Here is an 11,225-nt window from a genome sequence, read left to right on the forward strand (position 1 = left end):
GGGGTATATATAAAGCATACTTATAAAAAACAAAGGTTGTAAAAGAAAGAGAAAAATAAACAAAAGCGACAAGAAACTCGCGCGGGATATCAGACAGAGAGTGGCCCAAAAAGAAAGAAAGAAAAAGAAAAAATGATACAAAGAGTGGTGGGGCTCGGGAGGGCTTCGTCGTCATCTAGTGCTTCTCTCATCCATTTCCGTCGTGGTCAGAAATTTTCTTTATGGAAATCAAATTTGGTGGAACTCTTGTGAGAGAAGTCCTTTCCGAGCTGGCGTAACTCTTTCGCAAGCGCTGCTGATCCACAGTAAAAGACCCCTGCATGAGTTCGTGCAAACACCCACACATGCACACGTCAATATTTCTATTTACTAAAACAATAATTACAAGTGATGAATATTTATGAAATATGGCAATTATCAATTATCATCATCATGCGCTCTAATATCTACGACTACGTATCTTTCATCTTTGCGTGTGGAAACGGATGTGAAACATATTGCGAGCCATGTATAACAATCATACTTAATTATCCCTCTTTCGTGCACCTTATTGTAGGGAAAGGGAAAGGGAAAGGGAAAGGAAAAAGCTGATGAAAGTGCTGTCGGTGTGAAGATAAAAAGAAGTGGAATATGTAAGAGCTAGCATAAAGCAACACAGAAAACTAATCAACTTCGAGGAAGCGGGGCCGGGGACTGACCTACTCGGGCATGGGTGTGATTAGATGCAATGCGCTCGTAGACACTGTGCCAGTTGGGCTTGGCAAAGTGGGACTTGACACGTGTACCGGAGACAATGTCAATGCCATTCTTCGAATGACTGAGGGACTGCAGCATGGCAATGAGAGCAGAACGGGCATCACCCTCTTCGTAGACGCTGGTGCAGTAAGTATTGAGATCAATCACTCCCCTGCTGTCCAGTTCAGCCACCTCATTCATCTCCCCTCTAAACCAGTCGAAAGACCCCTGCTCCCTTGTCACCCAGTAAAAGTATGTCTTCCTTGTCTGGAAGTTATTGATCGTTGACCCTGCAGCTGCTTTTCTCTTTGGTACTGCTTCTGCTCTGCAGGTTCCTTTTAATGACTGAGGACCGCTTCTCCCACTTCTCCCGTTCATTCCATTCTCTAAGGCATCCTCCTCCTCCTCCTGATCCCCCACGGCCTTGATGTTATGTACCATGTCCTTCATAATACTGATCATTGGGGTTGCCCCAATTCCCAGCCCGACTAACAATACCACCTCATAGTTTTTGTATTCTTGTGCTGGTGCTCCATATGGACCATCGATCAGAACTTTTGGAAAACTGTACGTTCACCCTCATCGTCATTCCAATTAGAGATAATCATTTCAATTATTACATTATTATAATTAAAATTTTCTCAAGCGAGTAAAAGGAAATTAAGCTAATTAATTAATGCCATATGGAGTCTGCAACTTTAGAAGAAAATGACAATTTGTATATCTTAGTCTTCCACACGCCGTCAAGGACATGATCATATGATCTATGTATATAATACAATGCTGATAATCTACTTAATTAGCCTACTATAATACTCGCGACGATAAATAAGGCCAAAAAGGAAGTTGTTAAAGTACTGGCCAAGTGGACTCCACAATTGACAGCTTTTCTCAATCCCTGATCCAAGAGATAAGATCGAGAAACTTGCTTAAAATTAAGTGGTATCTGTCGTATTAAACAATCTACTTTTTGATAGGTGGACCCTGATTCGGGATGAACATCCGCATCATTTGGATTTTCTCATCACATTCCATTGAGTTAATAGTGAAGTTTTAGCCCTATTGGATCTCGCTTTTCTATGCCTGCGGGGCTGCATATGTGACTCGAACATTATTAATGCGTTCATTACGTACTGAATAGACCGCATAAAATTAAGTGGGGTGAAAGCAAGTAATGGGGCCTCAAAAGGTGAGTTAGAAAGCTGTCCTGGAAAGTGATGAAATAATTAATTTGGTTCACTTGTGTAAAGGATGAGAATGCGAAAGAGTACTCGTTACTCGGATCTAGCTTACATAGTGTTATTTTAATAACAGCATCTATGTTATAGTGTATGTTGTACCAAGCATCTAACTCTCACTTTAGCATGAGATAGACCTAATTAAAGCCTCTCATGTACACCAAGCCTATTAATTGGTCCTCTCAATATAATTTATTGTTACTTACGAAACTGTCTTTGGCAAATATGATGTTTCATCATGATGATCGAGCTTCTCTCGGAGGGAGGCTTTGGTTATATTATATAGTGAGTGATACATAGAATTTTGCCTTTTACCAAAAAACATACTTGTTTTCATTGGATTTTTTAATAGAGCAATTATCTTCTCCAGTTAAATTTACTTACTTTGCGTTGCTATCTCCTTGCAAGAAGTCAGCTCTGAGGAGTCCACTTTCCCCACTAGGAGGTGGCTTGCACACCTAGAACAACCAATTTCAAGGGACGTTAGCTACAGGAAGATGGTTCTCTTCCCTAATCTGTAGTATGCAATTTGATCTGTATATATACTACTGTAAAGTTTCCCTATATGCCACATCGTCCAACTTAACATGCATGTATTCCTATTATAGACCATCTTTCTTGTTACCATTGTGACGAAAGGAACGTACAAATTTTTTTACAAAGAGTAATATTAGGGATCATCTTTTATTTTATATTTTATTCTCCTAAAGTTGATGTGACTTTTAAAATTACCATTGAATCAAAATTTAAGTATAATTCATTTAAAATTTAATGGTGATTTTAAAAGCTACATTAGCTTTAGGAGAATAAAAATAGGATAAAAAGATGGCCCCTACCATTTACTCTTTTACAAATATTGTTATTGAATCATTTTGATGTGACGTATATAGGGGCATTAATTAAAGGAAATTCAAGAAATAAAGATGGTAATTAATTTTAATTTTCCTAAAAAATATATGGAGTAGCTGATGCAGATTCTTATCTGCAAAAGAGGCATCGACGCACCTTTGAGAACCTTGTGATGAGTTGTCGCGTCCAATCACCACGACTTCGGATATGAACACTTAGGTAGTCATCCCCAGGGGCAGAGGTGAGGGAAAATGGGTGCCTGTTGACACGGGGAAAGAAACACAGAAAAGAACACACCAAGATAAAGAGGTGATGAGTGTGACCATATATGGTAATTATAAAGAGGTGAGGTGATCTATATACGTACGTACAGGAAATTAGACATCATATACATGGTCATGCAAGTTAAATTTTGTGTGTCATAATAACACACTGTATAGTGTATATATAGCATATTTAGTAACAACGTTTTAGAGATGTATACCATTCGAATGGCGACAGAGCAGCACAATTGACAAACATGTATTGCCCGCTTTTGTAACTGAAGCCCTCTGGCTTCGACATGTGAAGTGACAAGACATTTTCACTATAAACAGCCACCTTCAGTTCAGTGTAAAAAAGAATGAGACGCGTGCTCTTCGATCTATATTAGCGATATAAACCAAATGTATACATATCCATCATATATAGGAAAAGAAAAAAGATTACGTACCTTTAGTATTTTAACAGGCTCGATGCTGGATCTGAGTGCCCTAATCAATCTTTCACAGACGTAAAGGGCGAGTGGAACAGCCAAATACATCCAGGTCTGCCAAAGGCAGGAAAAATGTAATATACGCAAAGATTCATAAGAATCAAACAATCAAAAGAATTAATGTACAAAAAAAGAGGTGAGAGATGCATTCTAACCGTTTTCTTGTACCATTCCTTAATCAGGTAGAGGTAAATACCATGTAGAATCAGCAAAATGTAAACAATGATGAAGATGTGGTGGGAATACCAAAAAGCATTGAAGCCAGTGAGACTCTTTAGTGGTTTAGGTAGACGTTTGAGCTCACTTCTCCTGAACCTAGGGGAAGCTAGCGTGAAGGCTATTGCCATCAACACTACCATTACGATCCCAGTCACTCCTTCTGTTGAAATAACAAAACGCCAGTAGCTTGATGGTTGATCCCCGAAGAATGGTTCCATCAACTTGTACTTGTCACTGCTTGCATAAATAAGGCGAGGGAAATCACAAGCTAAATGAAAAATTGCATGTATTCCAGTTCCAATTGCTATCCCCCCTGCTATCATCTGAGAAATATACTGTCAGTTTTGGTTTGAGCTCTTTCACACTACTCATATCTCGCATAAAAATAAGAAAATATGAAAAATTACCTGGTGAAAATTGAGGTTGTCATCAAAAGGGATGACAACACCTAGTGTGGTCTTATTCCTGAGATAGGTGATGGTGTTTCTGCAAACTGGAAGTAAAATGAGAGCCATGTTCAACTTAAGTGTCTCGGCTGCACCTTTGGCCATGCATACACAATGGCCCATTACCTCGTATGCAGCTTTGTTTCGATACTGCACAAACTTGTATGCAAAGAGGCCCAACATAACCGCAGTCCACAGGGCGATTATCCAAACTCTCTGCCAGTTGTCCTGTAAGAAATACTTTGTGCTTTCACTCCATCTCCTTAATCGGTTCTTCTCCTCCGTATACTTGAGCTTCTTGCTCAACTTCTTGCTCAACTTCTTGCTCAGCTTTTTGCTCAAGTTCTGGCTGTCTCCACCTCTAAAAGACTGGTTTGGTGTTGGCAACAGAAGCATTTCCAGGTAGTCTATCTGTGATCAGTTCCAGTAACTGTAAAGTCAAATGACCATAAATTTCTCTAGCTATAATGAGAATTCTATAATTAGCCAATAAAAATGAATTAATTGTCTTGTAATTTAATCTTCAGATCATTTTGCGCGCAGGTTGTTTACCATGATGTATCCAAGATTATCTGGATCTAACTCTTCCATGATCAGGGCTGCATATTCCTCTGCTTGTTTCTGGATATTTAAGAGTTTGTTGGCAGAAGCACTTAGGCAGATAATCTGCAAACGTAATTCATCACTTTGGTTCAGAACAATCTTATCCTGAGGAAGCACATGCATTATGGAGTTGGTTTTCTTGCTGAAGTACTTTACTTTTCAATGTAAATAATGAATTTGATTAATTCCCAAAAATCTAATGAGGCAGAGATTTATCTAGTCCTGCATCCAATATGCCATACCTCTCTGATTTCCACTTCAGTGATTCTACCATCAGCATCTTTATCGACCCTGCATTTAATTGTTGTAAGCTTATTGATTAATATTATTAGTAGGCAGTAGATGAAAAATAAAGGAATAGTTCTTCGGGAGACATTCAAGCAAACTTTTATTGAATAAATTAAAGAAAAAGAACAACATGTCAAAGAAAGTTCGAAGCCTGGAGTCGAAGCTCTGATCAGAAATCTGGTCCCAGAACTCTTTCAGCTGGGCCTTGTTGATGGAGTCACCCTTGATGCCCCGCTCCCGAGCCAGAGCATCAAACAGGTTGCCCGCAAACTCCTTCGACTCTTCATTCATTCCTGCCATTACGCAAACAGAGATCTTTGAAGAATTAATAACGTAAATATAAGCTCCAATGATTATATATATATATATTGAGGACAGCGTGAGGAGCTGAAAGTGATCGTAGAAAAAGAGAGGTAGAGCTTATTAACTGATACACACACAAAAAAGAAAAAAAGACACTTGTGAGCTAGGCTGTGCCACACCTATGCATTTTCCAAAGAGCGAACGAGGGAGAGAAGCATTATTGGTGGAAGCTGTGAGCTTGTTGAATTGCTTCTCAACAGCAGGCCACCCAGCGTCGTCATCTGTCTTGCTGATAAACTTGAGGCCCTTCAAAGCCTGAGCTGCTGCGGAATTTTTCCGATCAAAACGAGCTGGAGGGACTCGTTTCAAGAAGGAGGTGAGACGCTTCAGTTCCTGAGAGACCTGCGTGATACGTGCAGAAGCGCTTCTTACGACTGAGGAACCAAACGAGGTTCTCTTCTCGAGACCTCTGGCAGCAGGTAAAGTCAACCGGGGATCTTTTTCAAGATCAGAGGCAACAGCAGCCGTCTTAACACTTTGAGCAGCAACAGAATCGTCACAAATGTCCATATTGATCTCAACGTCTCGTTTTCTGCTGCTGCTGCTGTCAATATTACAAGAAGCACTGGAGTAGGGTATGTTGAATAAAGCGCTCTTCATCCCTGCTCTTTTTTTCAGAGGCCCACTGTAAGCAATGCTTTCGCTCTCAGTGATCTCTGAATCTGAGTGATGATGATATTGATGATCTGGATAAGATCTCCGCACCTCGTCTGTTCCCAGATTCTGCATTATGATGGAAACTTGTACAAGTTCTCCTAAGCGTTTAACGACTTAAAATACTAACAATATAGACACAGGAATTCGGACAACCTCAATACATATGATTAAATTGAAACGTTGGATTTGGAAGCCAATCTCAAATATCCAACTCGATCTCTACTGCTAAACTAGTTTTCCAAGGTTTGGATGAAAGACTACGAGAACTATTGAGTTTGATAGAAATCGAACGCCGACAGTTCTAAACCTTCAATATCATGTTGCTCTCCCTACTTGTGCCATAGTGTTCCTAATTGATGTTTCCTCCATGAGTAAGATTCCTTGAGGTGAACAAAATTTATAGCACACCTTTGCCCCAGAAGAGAATGGATGATCTACAGGCAATATTGATTATGTGATTATTCATGTTACTCCTACGACTGCTAATTACGTCAAAATCACGATGCAATTATTTGTGGCGGATGCTGTACAAACTTTTGAAAATTATGCCTTGATTGTTTTTTATTTTTAATCTTTTACTAGAAATGCTACGTACTCTCCCGCTTCACATTTTTAAGTGCACACTCCCGTACATGTCAGTAGTGCACATTTTCATTAAATTTTGGATAGATTACAATTGGATTTTGATTCTGAATTTTTATAGGATTTACAGATAGACGATTGAATGATTTTTTTTTTTTTTTGACACTTCTGCACAAGAGGGGGGAGGGAGATTCGAACTAGTGACCTCCGCTTCATTAGACATGATCCCAACCGATTGAGCTATCTCTTGGGGACATGATTGAGTTTTGGAAAAATTAGAAATTATATAGACATTTTAGTAATTTTGGTTCAATTCCAATTATGAAATATGTATTGTTACATAACTAAGAATTGGAATAATTATTTCATTCCAATCTTCTCTATTTTCAGTAATAACTACTTATTTTCTTAACATAATACTCATTCCGCAAACCAAACGAAGCTTAGAGACATGTAGAAGGTAAGCAGGTTTTGAATTCTCATCTTTTAGAAGATTTCTTTGATGCTCCCACTGTGCATAATATTTTAAGTATTCATTTGCCCTATCAACCTTCTTTTCATAAATGGATGTGGGTTCCTTCTTGTGCTGGGGTTTTTTTTTTTTTGTGAAGTTTGTTTATGATCTTTCTTTCACTATGGGTGGTAGACCCTCTCCTCTTTCCTTAGATGCTTGGTTGGTCCTTTGGGGTCTAAAACTCCAAGCTAGGTTAAAACATCTCTTATGGAAGGTGGCTTAGGATATTTTGCCTTCTAGAGATAAAATTGGAAGGTTTGTGGTTTTATGATTAAGAGGATTGGTTGTGTCCTTTTTGTAAAGGGCCTGTGGAATCACTCTCTCATATTTTCTTGGGTTGTCATTTGGCCAGAATTCTTTGGAGAAGCTCCCCCTAGCCTTTGTCATTGTTGGTTTTTTCTTCCAGACTTATTTCGGATTGGGTGATTGCTCTCTTTTCTCCAGTGGCTGCTCTAGGTATTCCCAAGGTTGATGTCTGCAAATTTCAGCTTTTTGCTTCCCTTACTATGGATTTTATTTGGAGATTTAGGAATTTGTTGATTCATGAAGGTATGCAGCCTTCTCCGAGTTTGGCGATTCTTCAAATCTCCAATACTTTCAATCATCATAATAATGCTTGGAGGGATCTTGCTCTTCCTTCCCTTTGGATGCCTCCAGTAGCAGGTTGGATAAAAGAGAATTTTGATGTTGCGGTGAGAGGCTCCTTTGCAGTTGCTGCATGCAGCGGTGATCAGTGATGAAAATGGTTCCATTTTTGCAGCTGCTACTTGGAAACTTGTTTCCACTGATGTTTTGCAAGGTGAAGCTCATGTAGCCCTTTTGGTGGTTTGTTTGGCCGCTTCTATGGGTTTGGGTCCTATCTCGGTTGTAGGGAATGCTCTCCTTGTTATTTTAGCTATTAATAGTCCTGCTCTTTTTTCTTCTTGGTCTTTTGCTAACTGTATTTCTAATATTAGTTTAACTTTTTCTTCCTTTCAAAGTTGGAATACTTTGAAAATATCTCGATGTGCCAATTTTAGGACACATACTTTAGCTCATTGGGCCGCTTCCAATCGTGTTTTTGGAAGCGTTCCCACATGATCCTCTATTCTCTCTTCCATTCGGATTAGAAATGGGAAAGATTCTCTCATGTAACTTTTTTCCTTATTCATTTAGAAAAAGAGAAGAAAAGAAAAAAGATCATCATATGAAAAATGGTTTAAGCCTCTTTTACATGTCCAGTAAAGGTAAGGAATGCATACTAAATTATAATTAATAAATGAATTAAACAAAAGAGAATGAAACCCAGATAGGGTAAATATGGAGTAAATACAAGTAATATTTGATCTTCAAAAGTCATCACGAGGTATGCAAAAATCTAATATATTGCTCTTACATGAATAAAACAGTTAAATTTATTAAAGAAAAAACTTTCAACCTTTTCTTTAATTCGTAGCATAAATATATCCTTTCAAATTATTTTTTTAACTCCGCAATTCTTCGCTCTGCGTCCTTTTTATCCAGTGCTTCTAATTTTTGTCTAGCTTCAGCAAGAGATTCTTTTGAAAGAGACATTCCAGGTCCCATTGTCTTCTCAACAATCTATAAATAATAAATTAGAGAAATAAAAAAGGAAAATGAGCAAAACTGGACCTATGATATTGAACCCACTTGAAACATTTATTCAAGGCAAAAAAAAAAAAAAAAAAAAAAAAAAAAATCTTTCTTCTAGCAGTTATATAAACTTGTGAGAATCAGGACATTTTAGATAAGATTGAAATTATGAAGGCATAATAATGCTTATGGGAAAATAGTTATTTCCTTTCTAATCTGATTTATGTTCTTAAGCAAGCAAGTGTAGTACAAAGCACACTGATTTGCCTGAGGGGGGTAAAGGTAAAAGTGTTGGATTTATCAGACAAGTGAAAATGGTTTGATCAGACATTTTCACAAACAAGTACCGGCTATTTCTGACTAGGCTAGTAGACCCCGAGTTTAATCACAAAAAGAGAGAGAGAGAGAGAGAGAGAGAGATACATAGAGGAATTATACTGCACATAGGGGTGTTCATGAGCAAAGCCGCTCGCGAGCTCGCTCGGGATCGGCTCGACTTGTGTTCGACTCGATTATTAAATGTGGCACTTCGTGAATACAAATCTTAACTCGAATATTAAACGAAGCAAGCTCGACTTAGCTCGGCTCCGTTAGTGATGCAGATCAGATAGCCAAACAAAAGCCATCATTTGAACGGCCATTCGAACGTGCAGTTCTGAGAGGATTCCAGGGAGCTAGTAGAAGACCCTGTTCGAAGTTCCGTTCGAACGGCCATATGTTAAATTCCAGTTTTTACGCTTTTAGTAGTTCCCGTTCGAACAGCCATATGTCCCGTTTGAATGCGTAGTCGCATCTGTTTTATTAAACCGACTTTATTTTGTTATTTTATTAGAGTTAGGGTTTTGAGAGTCTATATTTCGTGTTTTATTAGGTTTAGGAGTCTTTGTTTTATTAGGTTTAGAAGTCTTGGAAGTATAAATACATCCAAGGGAAAGCCAGCCCCACCCCAATTCCCATTCCATTCCCCACAAGTTTTAGCAGTGCAGATGCAGCATCTCCACCTTCAATAACTAAGACAATTACTAATAAGGTAGACAGAGACTTGGGTCCTTATCATAACTGGCAACTCTTTGCTCATAGGTCTTTATTGGAAAAAAAAGAAAAAAGAAAAGAAGATAGCATTACTCATTTATTTTGACTGCATTTGGTATTGTAATTTAAAATAAAACAATTTTGATTTTAAATTAAATTGCAGAAACTTTATAATTTGAAAATGTATTTTTTTTTTAAAATTACTATTTTAAAATGTAAAAAAAATTGCATGCAATAGGGTACATTTAAAAAGTGTACAATTTTAAATGATAAACTATGATTTTAAAGGTCAAATTATGATTTTATCAAATGATTAACTAAGTTTTTAAAATCGTGTTTTCAAATTGAAGATTTTGAAATTGCAAATTCAAACTAATTTTGTGCTTTTGGCAGATGAGACAAAAAAGAATAATGCTAAAAACTACATTTGTATCTAATAACTATTTCACGATACTAATGTAATAATTTCAACCAACTCTTAGATCAATCATTGTTTAAAAAAAGTGTACCGCTAAAAACTACATTTTTAGCCTACAACTATACCCCATAATGCTCATGCAATACCTTTAATTGGCTCAATCATTGTGAAAAAGAATTTCAAGAGTTAGTTGGTATTATCTTGTTAGAATTGTGAAATAGTTGTTGAATAAAAATATGGTCTATAATATTACTTTTTTTTTTTTTTAAAAAAAAAAAAATTCTAAGGTTTCAAAATCGCAAATTCAAACTAATTCTGTGTTTTAGGAGGATGAGATAGAAAAAAGTAATACTAAAAACTACATTTTTATCTCATAATTATCTCACGACGCTAATGTGACAGTTTCAACAAACTCTTGGATCAATCAGTGTTTAAAAAAAGAGTAATGTTAGAAATTACATTTTTAACCTACAACTTTAACCAACCGGATTAATCATTGTGAAAAAAAATTCCAAGAGCTAGTTGGTATTACCATGTTAGCATTGTGAAATAATTGTACAATAAAAATATGGTGTATAATATTACTTGAAAAAAAAATAAAATTTGAAGGTACATTTGGGATGACAATGTCAACATTATAAGATAATTGTGAGATAAAAATATAGTTTATAACATGTAAACCAAAAACCAAAACAACGATGTTTTGGTGTATATATATATTATTTTTTTATATAAATATATTCTATATATAAAGGTAGGAGATTAATAGTTATTAATCGCCTCTTCTTGAACCTAAAACCACTAAACGCACTGTTTTAGATGGTTAGCAATTTTTTTCAACTGCCTACAAAAGCGGTTTTCAGCTGCCTAGGAAATCAAACTACCAATAAGCATCTACTGAGTCATTCGCACCATGCGCCAAGTAATCACAGCA

The 11,225-nt window shown here is 37.0% G+C and overlaps 1 protein-coding gene across 1 annotated transcript; it reads right to left on the reverse strand.

The window, feature by feature from the left end:
- Positions 1-4: 4 nt before the first annotated feature.
- Positions 5-6,375, reverse strand: LOC132176095 (respiratory burst oxidase homolog protein C). The gene is made up of 12 exons (XM_059588220.2): positions 5,615-6,375; positions 5,263-5,425; positions 5,087-5,135; positions 4,794-4,907; positions 4,203-4,652; positions 3,732-4,118; positions 3,535-3,630; positions 3,307-3,422; positions 2,979-3,081; positions 2,358-2,431; positions 699-1,300; positions 5-316 (listed from the first exon to the last, which is right to left on the reverse strand). The coding sequence occupies exons 1-12, from the start codon at positions 6,222-6,224 to the stop codon at positions 207-209; spliced, it is 2,874 nt and encodes a 957-aa protein (XP_059444203.2). The 5' UTR covers positions 6,225-6,375; the 3' UTR covers positions 5-206.
- Between the last annotated feature and the right edge of the window lie 4,850 nt (positions 6,376-11,225).

Source organism: Corylus avellana, chromosome 3 (genome assembly GCF_965113065.1).
Source record: "Corylus avellana chromosome 3, dhCorAvel1.hap1.2, whole genome shotgun sequence".
In the NCBI taxonomy this organism is placed as follows: domain Eukaryota; kingdom Viridiplantae; phylum Streptophyta; class Magnoliopsida; order Fagales; family Betulaceae; genus Corylus; species Corylus avellana.